At 40.4% G+C, this 13,767-nt stretch overlaps 1 protein-coding gene across 1 annotated transcript in view; it reads left to right on the forward strand.

Annotated features, from left to right (window-relative positions):
• smyd3 (SET and MYND domain containing 3) overlaps positions 1-13,767 on the forward strand; it is an 81,488-nt gene that overhangs the window by 12,400 nt on the left and 55,321 nt on the right. Inside the window, exons 2-5 of the mRNA XM_055015603.1 lie at positions 7,807-7,870; positions 8,330-8,437; positions 9,124-9,181; positions 10,224-10,372. Coding sequence (XP_054871578.1) covers positions 7,807-7,870; positions 8,330-8,437; positions 9,124-9,181; positions 10,224-10,372 — 379 coding nt within the window. The remainder of the gene's footprint in view (positions 1-7,806; positions 7,871-8,329; positions 8,438-9,123; positions 9,182-10,223; positions 10,373-13,767) is intronic.

Here is a 13,767-nt window from a genome sequence, read left to right on the forward strand (position 1 = left end):
ACCGCTTAATCCTCATTAGGGTTGCAGGGGGGCTGGAGTCTATCCCAGCTGACTTGGGGTGAAAGCAGGGGACACCCTGGACAGGTCGCCAGTCAGTCGCAGGGCTACATATACAGACAATCACTTTCACACCTACAGGCAATTTAGAATCAACAATTAACCTCAGGATATTTTTGGACTATGGGAGGAAGCCGGAGTACCCGGAGAAAACCAACGCGTGCACAGGGAGAACATGCAAACTCCATGCAGAAAGATCCTGGGAAGGGCGGGATGCGAACCGGGGATCTTCTAGCTGCAAGGTGAAAGTGCTGACCACGCCACTGTGCAGCCCTTATTAGATCATTGATTTATATTTTTTTATTTTCTACTTAGTACATGGAATTTTTTTCTCCAAAAATTTCTAACCAAAGAAATTACTTAACCTGCATGGGAGAAACTGATACTTCCCAAAAAGAGGTTAAAACCGCTCAAAACCAGAAAAAAAAAGGGTAGATGTTCCCTTTAGGTCATATATTGTTTGTGCGTGTGTGTGTATGTGTGTGCATGTGTGTGTGGGCATATGTTCTCCCATCACCATGGTAATAAAATCATATGGAGAGTCGTCCTGCATGAGTCCCCTCAGGTGTCAATGAATCATCCTCTGAACAACCATTAAGAACTCAGCGAGGGTTCTGAGATGGAGATGCAGCTGGTCTCTCTCTCTCTCTCTCTCTCTCTCTCTCTCTCTCTCTCTCTCTCTCTCTCTCTCTCTCTCTCTCTCTCTCTCTCTCTCTCTCTCTCTCTCTCTCTCTCTCTCTCTCTCTCTCTCTCTCTCTCTCTCTCTCTCTCTCTCTCTCTCTCTCTCTCTCTCTCTCTCTCTCTCTCTCTCTCTCTCTCTCTCTCGCCTTGATGTGTTGCTGCAGATGCCTGTAGTGTTCGCAGTCATTCAGTCATGCATTGCCTGTGCTGTCGTAGCAAAGACGCAACAGTAGATGGCAGTAGTGTCTCTCTGGGAAATGTTGCTCATTTGTTCAATACTCATGCCTACATTGTCTCACACTGACTTTGAAATGCACGGCAGTAGCAGAGCTGGCAACAGAAAGTTTGTGCTGGAACTGGCTTTTGCAAAGCATTTTTGAGAAGGTCATGTTTCATATTGTCACAAGTAATAATGACCACTGCAGGCAACAGAAACAAGAAGTGGACCAGTCTCAGGTTTCCTGTGAGACATGAAAGAGCACTCTTATTTTTGTAGAACAGTCAGGAGTGGTGCTGTAGATTTATGTTAATACTTTTTATTTTACATACATGTAATCGCACCGCCATATCTGTCGTGCTGGAGTGAGACGTATCCGTGCTGTGTTGGCACTCAGCCTGGAAATGAGAAAATTCACTCAGGCACGACTGGACAGCCCAGAAACGAGAAGCCCGCTAATTATTAACATACACAAACACCCACACACACACATGAAGACGGAACAAAATCTCATGGATTCAGTGCAGCGACCAATACTCACGGGAAATTAATTACCATGCTACGCACACCCAACAGAGATATGCTGAGGTAGGCCTAATTAGGTGTCTGATAGCATAGACTTACCAAAATTGACCACATATACACACATGTGAGTGCACAGATCCATGCTCCTGCATATCAATGGAGAAAAGCAGCATCTTTCAGTCACTTCCACTCTTGTTGAGCGACAGTTTTTATGTCCTTATTATTTGTATTTTTCTTGTGTTTATGTTTTTGTGTTTCTCCCCCTTGTATTCTCACTCTCCCTAATTTTCATTTCTCTACTCATTTCTATCATATCAGCGTCTGTGTTCGGCATAAGGCTTTTATCTGGAAGGAAAATCAGCTTGCTTGCTTGCACTTGTCATTTTGCACAACCTAAGAGTTGTCTAATTTGCAAGGTCAGAAAAACATACTGCTGTTTGGAGGAAGAAAATGGTAAATAACAATCAACACAACACATTCTTGCTAAACCTGTACAAATAATGTATAATTTGGTTGTTTCAGTTCTTTAGAGACTTCAACATTTAATGTTTCGTACATTTCCTTTAAAATGTGATTTACAGTAAATTATATGAAAAAAAGGCATTTTTGTTAAACATACACTTAACTCATCTCTAAGTAGATATTATTTAATTGGAGATAAATACCACAGTGAGAGAAATAATCAGATTTCTCTACAGTACAAAATGATTCCTAGCAATTTCTGAGGTTGTATTGTCTCTGTCTCTTAGCTTTCTGTCTCTGTGCTTCCTGTGTGAAGGAAAGGGTCATTGTGTGAAATATTCTTTGATGAATTACTTTATGATTAGTTTTTCGTTGACATCAGGAAAATTCCCATTACATGTATTTTTTTAAAACCTAAGATGACTGAGCTGCAGTCAACCGAAGAAAATCTTGGTCAAATGAAATCAATGTTCATGTGATTTCCAGAATAGAATAGAAAAATGGAATCGTTGAGGAATGCATCCCAGACACCACTTGCAGATGATCTGCAGTGTTTGTTGTTGATCTGTAATATGTAAACTGCTTTTTGCAAGGTTTCACTCGACTCGAGTTTTTGGCCAACAAAATGCAGCCTTTTTTGACATTGAGTCAATCAGTTTTGAGCTGAATCATAGCAAACATTCAGTAACTGTCAAATACGTCTGACCTCGAAATGTCTTTTAGGTTGGGCAAGTTTGAAGTTGTGAAAATACAGGAGTGTTCACAAGTAGTCTGTAACTGCTGTTGCCAAAAATTGATTCTGGATAGCTATTGATGATGTGGTTTCCTCCTTATGAATGTAGCGATGAGGATTGTCCAACCAATGAAAATTTAGTAAGATGAGAGTAGGGCTGGCCCGAATAGCAATTTCTGGGCTCCGGATATTCGGTACCGATTAGTGATGAAAATCTGAATATTTGGATTGGTTCGTAACGTCCAGTGGAGATCCGAATATTCAGATCCCAAGATAAATATTCAGATACTGTAACGACCGAATATTCAGATATTCGGGTCCAGCCCTAAATGAGAGAATATCAATAAAGCTGACATCACTTTTCTTATTCTGTCCAACCAAATGTAAAAATCCAATTGAAAATGACATAAAGAGCAAAATTCTTGCATTTGAGAATCGGCAAAGTCTGGCATTTTTGCTGGATGCACAACTTTATTGTTGAATAATACAGTTGTAGTGTCCTGTAGAATTTTAAGAAAAGGAAAAGGAATTTAATGAACCAATGAGTGAAGAGGAAAAACAGCAAAATAAGAAAGAGAGATGACATTGAGAGGAGGACGTGAAGGGTGCTGAGAAAGTGAGAGTGAGTATGTCTGGCTTTTAATTCACTTTTTTTGTATGCTACTAATGAAAGCCATCTAATGTTATTCATGAGTTTTCCTACTGTGCCCGCAGTCCAACCATGGACCTGCCATCCTGAAGATCACTTCACACAACATCTGACAGAGACACAGAGGGAGAAGAAGAGCAGAGAAAAGGCGAAGGGGGAGAAAGAGAGAGAGAGAGACAATGAGACAGAGATGAAGGAAAGGGGGATTGTCAGAGGAAAAGAGGCAACATAATAAGAGAATATGGCTGAAGATGAGACAGATGTGCTTCATCGAAGGAATCATAATCTCTATAAAAATGAGTAATTTGTATTTAACAAGGAAGTAAGGTTCTGTTTCCCACTAATGAGCTGATGAAGACGAAGGAAGGTTGTGTCTCTTTATTTCCTGTCTTTCTCTGTTAATTTTGATGCTTCTTGCTCTGTTGCTGTTGTCCATATCTATATTTGGACTGTGTTAAATCAAAATCTTTAACATACTGTGCGAACTGTATGAAGCAACGTATGGTCCTGAACTCTCGCTGCTCCTTGCCTGGAGGCCAGAGCAGGGTCATCTCTGTGTATTTGAATCATGAAATAATATGTGTGAAATGCACAGAATGTGAGTGGGTGTTTCTCCCTGAACCAGACGATCCCGAATGACTAACAGTCAGCACTCACTTGAAAGAATACTTGGTTGAACTGTTGAACTACAGGATACTAAATGTGTTTTTGCTGTGGTGGAAATTGTGGTTGTTTTTGTGGAGCTTATAAAAGAAATATATGTCGGATGGCTTCCAACTCACATTCGAGAGATTATACCAGCAATCAGAATTAATTTATCACATTTTTGTCACAACTTTGTGTAGTAAAATTGAATTTTCTGCTGTCCAACTCCATTACGCATAATGAATAGTGAGAAAATGCATTGTTTTTTTAATGTAAACTATTGTGGAGAGGAAATATTCAAGTATACGTGATACCTGGATTGTGTGATCGATATCTATATTTAATGTGTGCGTTTGAGTCATTACTGTTTGAGGCGATCACCATAACAACAGTTGCTGTGGTGCAAATGGGCATCTGTTTACTTCCATGTTTATGACAGAAATAATTTTGAAACGGATTTTAAACAGATGTTTTCTTAGTTTTGAGTGGAATTTTACCTGATCATAAAACAACATACTGCACTGCAGCATGTAATAGCCTCCAGAGGGGCAAGACTCTCCATAAAGTTAAGTGACAGTGAATAAGTACAGAAGTAAACATGGAGCTGTAGTCAACATCAGCCTTCCTGTCTGGTCCATAGAAGATGGATGGACTTCCTGTGACTGACAGCTTATGATGACTTATGTTCTGGCTGTGTTTCGGTCTGACTTGGTGCTATCTGTTGTTATTGCTTTGTATCTTAGATTGCAGGCATGTGTTTTATAAGCTGTGGGTGGCTTCCCTGTTTCTGTTATTTCTCAACATGACAAGAATAGCTGTGTTTTCACGAACGTCCATCCCAGTACGAGACTATAAATTCTCTACACTTCCTAGCTCGAAAGGTCATTTCAAATAAGACGCGGCGGCATAACAAGAAGAGGGAAGAAAAGATTAGATGGATGGCAAGGAAAGCTGTAAATTGCAGAGTCTATATAGAGTGAGAGGAGAGAACAGGAAAGAGGAGAGTGTTTTGGAAACTTGTACGAGCCTTCAGGGGCCTTGAGCCAAATACAACAGTCCAGTCTGGTCACACACTGATAGACCAAACACTCAGAGGAAACACTTAATTTCTGCCACTAATGTTGACAGGCAACAGCCTTCGGTCAGGCATACACTGTGTGTGTGTGTGTGTGTGTGCTGTTCATATTAAATTTCACATTTTGCCTTTAAGGTTCTTTTAATGTCATCGGCAGCATTCATAAGTATGTCCAGTCTAATCAAATGTGCCATACTCAGCATGATAAGCCCTGGGCTAATGTATTTACATCCATCACAACATCTTCTCCATTACCTCATTCTCTGTATTTTTGTAGGATCATAATGCCATCAGTTGTCAGATTTAATTACTAATGTTCTGTCATTGTCTCCTTTTTTCTCATCATATAATAAACCACAAAGTCCTGTGGCTTATTAGTGTTTATGAGCTCATGCCAAACCAGCTTTGGGCTCTTCTGCTAACACTTTCTCCTTATGCTTATGCTCATGCTCAAATGTTGGAATACATTAGTAATGCAGAGAAATCGTTTGCATGCACAAACCTGAATGCAAGGTATGAGGTATTCTTGGGCTGACAATTGTTACAGTATTTAGTGGAAGGCTTTTATTATGAGTGTTCTTCTTGTCTTGTGGTCTAAGGTGCATACCGTGTTGTGAACAAAAGTTTACATACACTTGTGAAGACCTTGTACATCATGACAGTCTTGAGTTTCCAATGAGTCCTATAACTCCTAATTTTCTGTGATGGAATCGCTGAAAGACATGCGCCTTTGTCACAAAAAAAACAAGCATTCATTTTGGTTCTTTCATAGATTTATTAAATGTCTCCTGGAAAAATGACAAAATCTGCTTCTCCAAAAATATACATACAGCACCTTAAATTATGCATTTTGATGGTGTGAAAAGATGTGTTAATCAAACTTTCTTAGCAGCATGGCCTCTTAACTTGTTGTCAGTATTACAGCTGAGTACAGCTGCTGTCTTCTGAGCCAAGTTAAACTGATACAGTCATTAGACTCAGAAACAAACGTTACACTGAGAAAGTCTGAGGAGCTCAGCACAGATCTGAAAAAGCAAATCATTGACTTGAACAAGTCAGTAAAGTCACTTGGAGCCATTTCAAAGCAGCTAAAGATCTCAAAATCATGTGCAAACAACTAAGTATAAAGTGCATGGTGCAGTTGTGCCACTGCTACAATCATGAAGAAAACACAAGCTATCACTTGCTGCTGAGAGACAGTTGGTCAGAATGGTCAAGAGTCAGTAAATAATCCCCAAATGCATAAATCTTATCAAAAATAATGAAAACCTCATAATTTTTTTGGTTTTTTTTTAAATCACTGTTTCAATTTGCATTTGATGAATCAATCAGCTCTAACTGCAGCTTTTTAATTGGTTGTTTGATGTCATTTCTCTCTCTCCACATTTCCTGTCTGTCATATTTAGAATATGATTTTAGTGAAAGGAAAGAACAGTAACTACAAGAACTGATTTTTGAGCACTTAAACTATACACGTAAATACATACATGAAGACACTGACACATCATCTTTTCAGCTGATAAAGTGAACTCGTTGGCAAACAGTTGCTCATTTTCACATCCAGCAACATTCTCACTCCTTTGGAGTTGTTTCTGGTCACTTGAGAAATGTAAATCCATATTTCAAGCTTTTAGTTCTATGAACACCCTCCTGAGGGAAATATCTGCCTCTTTAACAGCTGAAAGCTCCACCATCTTCACTAAATAGTCTCCAATTGTGTCCGTATGTTGCTGTGCAGGTAGTGAGTTTTTTTAAGAGCAATTCACCAGGAACTGTTGCGCGCTCTCACCCGAAAACAATACTATGAGATCAGTGAGAGAGTAAATTTATGGACCAGACACCCAATCAGTCATTCTCTACTGCCATCTCTACTGTCAAATAAAAATACCCCAAAACCCTGCTGTAATATAATATATTGCACAATAACCGTGTAAATAATTTGTATGGCTCGTATTGACCTACACACACACACACACACACACACACTGACAGGAATCCTGTGACTCACATCTTGTGTGTGTTTTAGTGATGCGCTCTCTACTGGCTGTAATTGGCTGCGTGGAGCAGACAGACTCTCTGGCTTGTTATCAGACTGACAGACAAACTGGAAAGGACAGCAGTATTACTGAGAAGCACTGCAGACCTCAGAGGCAGGAAACATACATACACACAGAAATACACATAAACACCACAAGCGGTTGTCACACACAGTCGCTCAGACACATGCAGGTGCAGTGATGCTAACAGGCTGTGACAGTGAGGAGAGTGTACCTAATGTATTGCCCTTAGATGACAATCAAATTGGAGATGGGTAGGTAGATAAAATGAGATAATGGATGCACACAGTCAGCTTAATACAACAAATAGAAAAGGATCAGACAAGGCTGTTACATGGAGAAAAGGTCAGGACAATGACAGCAACATGCTTGAGTGAATACGAGGATGCGTTTGGTAATGTTGCAGCTTAACAATGTCCACAACTGTTATGTGTGAAGAGGAGCTGGATGCTTTTTGTTCAGACACCAAAACAGCACAGCAGTGAAGAAAGTCTGACTTGAAGGATTTTGGAACTCTAATGGGCTTCTCCCATCTTTAAGTTCTTGATGCGTCTAATACTTTTCTCCCACTGGAATGGAGAGTTTTCAGATTGCAGTGGATCAGCCTTTAAATCATTTTGCTTTCTTTAATGCTTTAATTTCTATGTGGACGCTTAGTTAATCCATGCAGATTTAACACATCTTTTTTTCTATCCTTCTGTCTAGACTTGAGACCTTATTGAGGTGTTCCCAGTGCAAGACGGCTCGCTACTGCAATATCACTTGCCAGGTATAGAGTGTGTGCATATTTGTATTACTCATGTTGTGGGGACATGGAGCTGTTGCTGCAGACACGTTGCGGGGACCTGCTGCTCTTTTGGGAACCAAAAGTTCGAACAGACTCCCACACACTTTCTTACTGGCAAAAATTCATTTATTTGCCATGCTGTCAGTGCTAGAACTTTGTCAGGCAAAATGCCGGATGAAGGTTTAACTCTGAAATGTCGCAAATACATGTAATTTTGCATTTGTAAGGATGTGTACAGCCATCTGTTTTAATGTTCTCATCTCTTTCCTACGCATCTGACTAATGAAACTAATGCACTAAGATTCCTTTGTTTTAAACAAAAGCTGATAAGTAAATTCACGGTTAGGTTTAGATGAATGTTAGATGATGTCATGTCCTCTGAAGTCATGGAAAGATGGAAACATGACTGTGTGTGTTTGTTGAAATGCCGTTCTCCTGCAGAAACAAGCTTGGTCTGTCCATAAGAGAGAGTGTAAATGTCTGCGCGGCCTCCTACCCAGATTTCCCACTGACTCAGTCCGTCTAGCTGCAAGACTCATCTTTGCCCTGGTATGTTTCTGGACTTTCTCACTGTTCTGCTCTCTCAAAATAACTGGCACAAAGAAAGATGAAAAAAAAAATTGGCTATTTATACCTTTCCTTTTGTAAGCTATATTGGGCTGACAGTCATTTTGTGTTATGAAACTGTAAAGAAACACTTTTGAAAACTAATGCTAAGTTTAAGAAAATGAAATGTTGTACTGGGGGCTGCACAGTGGCGTAGTGGTTAGCACTTTCGCCTTGCAGCGAGAAGATCCCTGGTTCGCGTCCCGGCTTTCCCAGGATCTATTTGCATGGAGTTTGCATGTTCTCCCTGTGCATGCGTGGGTTTTGTCCGGGTACTCCGGCTTCCTCCCACAGTCCAAAAATATGCTGAGGTTAATTGATTATTCTAAATTGCCTGTAGGTGTGAATGTGAGAGTGATTGTTTGTCTTTGTATGTAGCCCTGCGACAGACTGGCGACCTGTCTAGGGTGTCCCCTGCCTTCGCCCGAGTCAGCTGGGATAGGCTCCAGCCCCCCCCGCGACCCTAGTGAGGATTAAGCAGTGTATAGATAATGGATGGATGGATGTTGTACTGTTTGTTTCTCCATGCATGAAAAATTCACACACATAATGTGCAATGATAGCAGCAAAACATTTATGTAAAACACAAATGCCATGCTAATGCCTTCCCTCTTCTTCTTCCATTGTAGTTAAGTCCATCTAGCAGCAGTAGTGAGCAGCTCTACACTTTAGATGAGCATGAGTCACGTAAGTCTCTCCTGCTCAAGTATGTATGTGTTTTGTCTGTGTGTAGTAGCAGTGCATTGAAAAATGGTTGATGGCTCACTATTTATCGAAAAGGACAGTTTATATTATTGAATAGATCTGTGAATGTTCCAGAGTTAAACAAAGACTAACTTTCTATTTTCACCTATAGTCAATTTCTTCCCAGATGTTATGAGGCTGAGCAGTAACAACGGAGAAATTTAGTGAGTCAGATTATTACATTCATACCAAGCATTAACAAAAATGTTAAATACTAATACAATTGAGTTTAAAGTCATTGAGAGTGGAAGCCTGAATAAATAGAAACAGAATAATATTAGTTCAATACGATGCAATGAAAAAAAATGCCTATACAGCACAGAAAATATTATGCTTCCTCATGATCACAGGTTATTTCTTCTATATTTTTCAAACTTAGATTTAAATGTGATTATATGTATCCAGTGTTGTGATAGCAGTAGGAAAATGTTCCGCTGTTATGAGCTTTTACAGAAAATGCATAATGACCAAATTAGCTTCTTCTTGATGGAATAATGCAATCCCCTCCTCTGCACTTCTTGTGATTGAAGAGCCATGCTTTACAAAATTTTACAGATAAGACACGCATTTGAGTACTACATTAGATTTTTGAAGCAGAGGTATTTTCTTCTTTTTTTTGATCTGCATCAAAAATTCTTTTATCAATGATTTTCAAAGCTCTTTTATACAGAGACTGTGGTAGATTTCAAGTTTTTTGGAATAGCTATGATCAAACGTTTCATTTTTTTCTCAGTGTGGTCAAAAAGATGATAATGGCTACTACTTTTATTTTTTAGAAGCACTGTATGCTTTTCCACTTGAGAGATTTAACTCAAGGTATTTACAGTATACTACAACTTATGGTCTTTCTCCAGAGACACAAATTTCAGGTTCTGCACCAGCATGACTAGATTTTGCGAGTGTGTAGGTTGTTTTGGACACATTTAGCTGGAGGCTGCATTTGTTTAGCCACAGAGAGATGATTTTTCAAAATTCTGGTTTACAGACCTGACTTCTATGCCTGAGCAGAAGAAACAAGGTCTGTCTCAGCTGGCATCCATGTTAGAGCTGTACCTGCATGAGGAAGTGCCTGATCTGACACAGGAATCAAAAGTGCATCCTTCCTGCCGAGAAGCCCTCAGCCTTGTTGCAAAGGTAAGCTAAATGCATGTGAACAGAATCAACACATTTTCTTTTGAACATATGGAACACTTACAAATCACACAAGTACACAAATGCAAACATGCCCACCTTTGGAAAAAAGACACCAATACACAAGCAGCTGTTTATTGCTTTTCGCTTCCCCTGCTGCATTTGGCTGTATCCCGGTCTGTGTCTAAGATCTTCCCAGAATGTGTAATCACATCCCCATGTTTGTGTATTCCCAGAACAACTTCAGGTCTGATTCTCTTAAAACACACCAGCTGCCTCCACTGGAATTTAAACCGCAAATTACATGTGCAAGGATGTGCTCATCTGCTTGTTGTTCTACCTCTGTCATCTGTTAGCTTGTGTGAGTCTTCCTTGTGATTTCAAGGTGTTTGAATTCCAAGAAGTGTGTGGGTGTGATGTGTTTGTGTCATCACGATTGTGTGAGTGATAATGAAGTAAGTGTGTTTCCATGAAAATTGCAAATGAGCTATTCTCACCCAAAAACTACACGACATGGATGCTCTAGTCTTAAAATAATCAGTCATTCACTTATTTTATTTTATGATGTTTTATGTTCTCAAACTGGAGTTACAGTCATGGAAAATATGTACATCCCATGGAAATTGTTGATTTTTTTTTTTCCCCATATTTGAACAAGCAAACATTTCCTCTTTCAAACACTGCAATGAAGGTGACATTCTCAATCAAATGACACAAAACATTGATTATCTTTAGTAATTTTCATGCTTCCTTTCTCCTCCAGTCTACTTTATCTTCACAGTGTATAGCAGTGTTAAGAAGCTCCAGGTTGTTGTGCCAGCACCACACTGCCAGCTGTTCAACCTCCTGTCTGCAGACTCATCACCTTCTTTGAAAGGAGCAATGACTGTTGTGTTGTCTGCAAATTTTAAAGAAGTTTATCTGACGGGTCTCCTGAGGTGCCATCATTGGTTTAGAGGGTGGAGGGGGCGGTGGTGGCAGTGCTGACCTTCCTTGTGCTGGATGTGATTTTTCTCCACCTGCTGCTTTTCTGTCAGAAAGTTTGTGATCCACAGAGAGGTGGAGGTTTATGAGCGACATGAATCCCATTGAAATACTGTAAGGGGGGGTTGAAAAATGTAGTACATGCAAGAACACCCTCAGACACCTTGCACCTGAAAGATTTTTGCACAAAAAGAGTGGCCAAACGTTTCAGCGAGCTTATATTAGAGTACAGTGGACAGTTATACAAAACACCTTTCAGAAGTAATTTCTGCTAAGTAGAATAATGCTTGCCTCTGAGGCCTTTTCTTCAAAATAATTTTATTTCTACTGATGTTTTTGTTGGATAAATTATTATAAAAATCTGATTTTCCTTGTGATGCTGTTGAAGTATAACACCTTCTTCTGAATTCACTATATCAAAGAGGATCAAATGTTAGTTTGGTAAAATAGGCTCAGAAAAATGCAACAATTTTGCACATATTTGCTTGTTTTTCACATGGCTGTATTAAGACTGTATGTAGTTGTTAAGTGGAAGTTCACTAAACGTGTATATTACATATTACAATCCAAATTTTGACTGACAAAATTTCATTTTTAAAATACAGTCATTGAAATACCCTGATAATAGATTAGAACTTTTCAGTAACCGTGTTATTGTGTTTTGGCCATCTGATCTTCTTAACACATCTTAATACAAACCTGAGCACATCTTGAGTTATGTTCTTGGCATCGTAAGGGGTTTTGTGCTCTAAATTGAATAAATAGCAGTCTCTCCATAAACAGCTCTCCTCCCAATCCACAGCCATCTAGAGGCTTCTTCAGCAGCTTCCCCACCTCTCTTTGTGACCCTACACTTTCCAGCCCCACAGATACCAAGTATGGTAAACATCTGGCAGAGGGACTGGCCAGCGAACCCTCTGCAGCCCCCTAAATAGACTTTGCCTGCGACTCATTCTCTCTGCACTACCTCACCAGCTCAGCACATTTTGAGTCCTTCCTTTCAGTGGCAATTTTTTATTTGTTTGATCCTCCCATGGAACAAAGTGCTCCCTCAGTAAGACCTACTTGAACAATCAGGAGAGCATGACGATGTCTGTTCTCAGTGGTGTTTCTGCGATCTCCTCTGGGAACTTGAGCTGTCTGTCTAGATCAGCTACCAGCTTAACTATCAGTCCAGCGCTGTGAGCTGTACACCAGAATGGGGAGGGTGGAGGGTCTTCGTTACTGTTCATGCTTCTTCCCAGATCTGATGAAGGTGATTGTCTTTGTAGGCGTTGGACAGAAATGTTTATTCTGCATGATGGAAGGATAGTGATGTCAGCTGTAACCCTCAATACGTTTTTGTGCTGCCTCCGGTATCTCCCTTAACTCAGAGCCACTTTGCTCAAGATATGCTCAATGTTACCTTGATCTGTTCACACCTGATATGTTGGCATCTCCACCATCACACAGAAAAAACAAGTTTAAAAGGAAGATTATCGGAACTTAATTCAATGGAGCTCGACCTTCCAGAGCTCAGACCATGAAACTTTGCGCTCCTCTGCTTGCTTCCATCTCGTCCAGGCTCCCTGTTCTCACATGCTGACTGTCCTGTTGGTTGGTTTCTTCTTAATTTGTGCTTGAACTTCCTTCAGCACTTGTGACCTGCTCTATTTCATCTGTGCCCTGCCATAGTGAGGTATTATGTTGCTACCTAGGTCAGTCCTAACTTGTTCTACTGTACTCACCAGATCTCCATGCCTCAGTTGAGCCTCTGCCGCCTCTCCAGGTTTTGCTACCTCCACTTCTGCCCTGTTCTGATATCAATGCGAGGCATCTGAGACCTTTGGGTCATTGGAGTCTCTGTACTGCAGAGCTCCCTCACACGGTTCACTTTATATTCTTCACCCACGCTACCAATGTGGAGGTTGTTGCTTCAGCCGTACAGAGCACCAGTGTTAGGCTTATTTACTCAGCCCCAGTCAGTTGTGTAGACAGCCACTGACCTCTTTTGAAGGTCTCTTTGATCGATATTGGCACTTTAGGAACCAAGAGGGGTCTATATATATTAAGCACAATCCCTTACTGCAGGATGGAGTCTTTGAAGGTGCTATCGAAGGTCTTCCCCCGGTAGCTCAAACATTTCTGTGTAATGCTGGGTATCTGCTCAACACCAAGAGAAAAATGGAATTTCTCAGCACACTCTTTGGTACCATAGATCTGGATCTGGCAGACCATCTAGGCCCCGCTGATCATTTCCTCAGGGACTAATGTTGTTGTCACAGTCAGGTCATGCATGAAGGCTCTAATGGGAAATTGTTGTATGCCAGACTTCTTAGCTCTGTAAAAGGTCTCTTCTCATCCTCACTTGTCTTGTTGAAACTGCTGCCTCAAGCATTTCAGTGCCTGCCTGAGTTGGTGGATCGCTGTAGCCA

This window comes from Amphiprion ocellaris, chromosome 1 (genome assembly GCF_022539595.1).
Source record: "Amphiprion ocellaris isolate individual 3 ecotype Okinawa chromosome 1, ASM2253959v1, whole genome shotgun sequence".
NCBI lineage: Eukaryota > Metazoa > Chordata > Actinopteri > Pomacentridae > Amphiprion > Amphiprion ocellaris.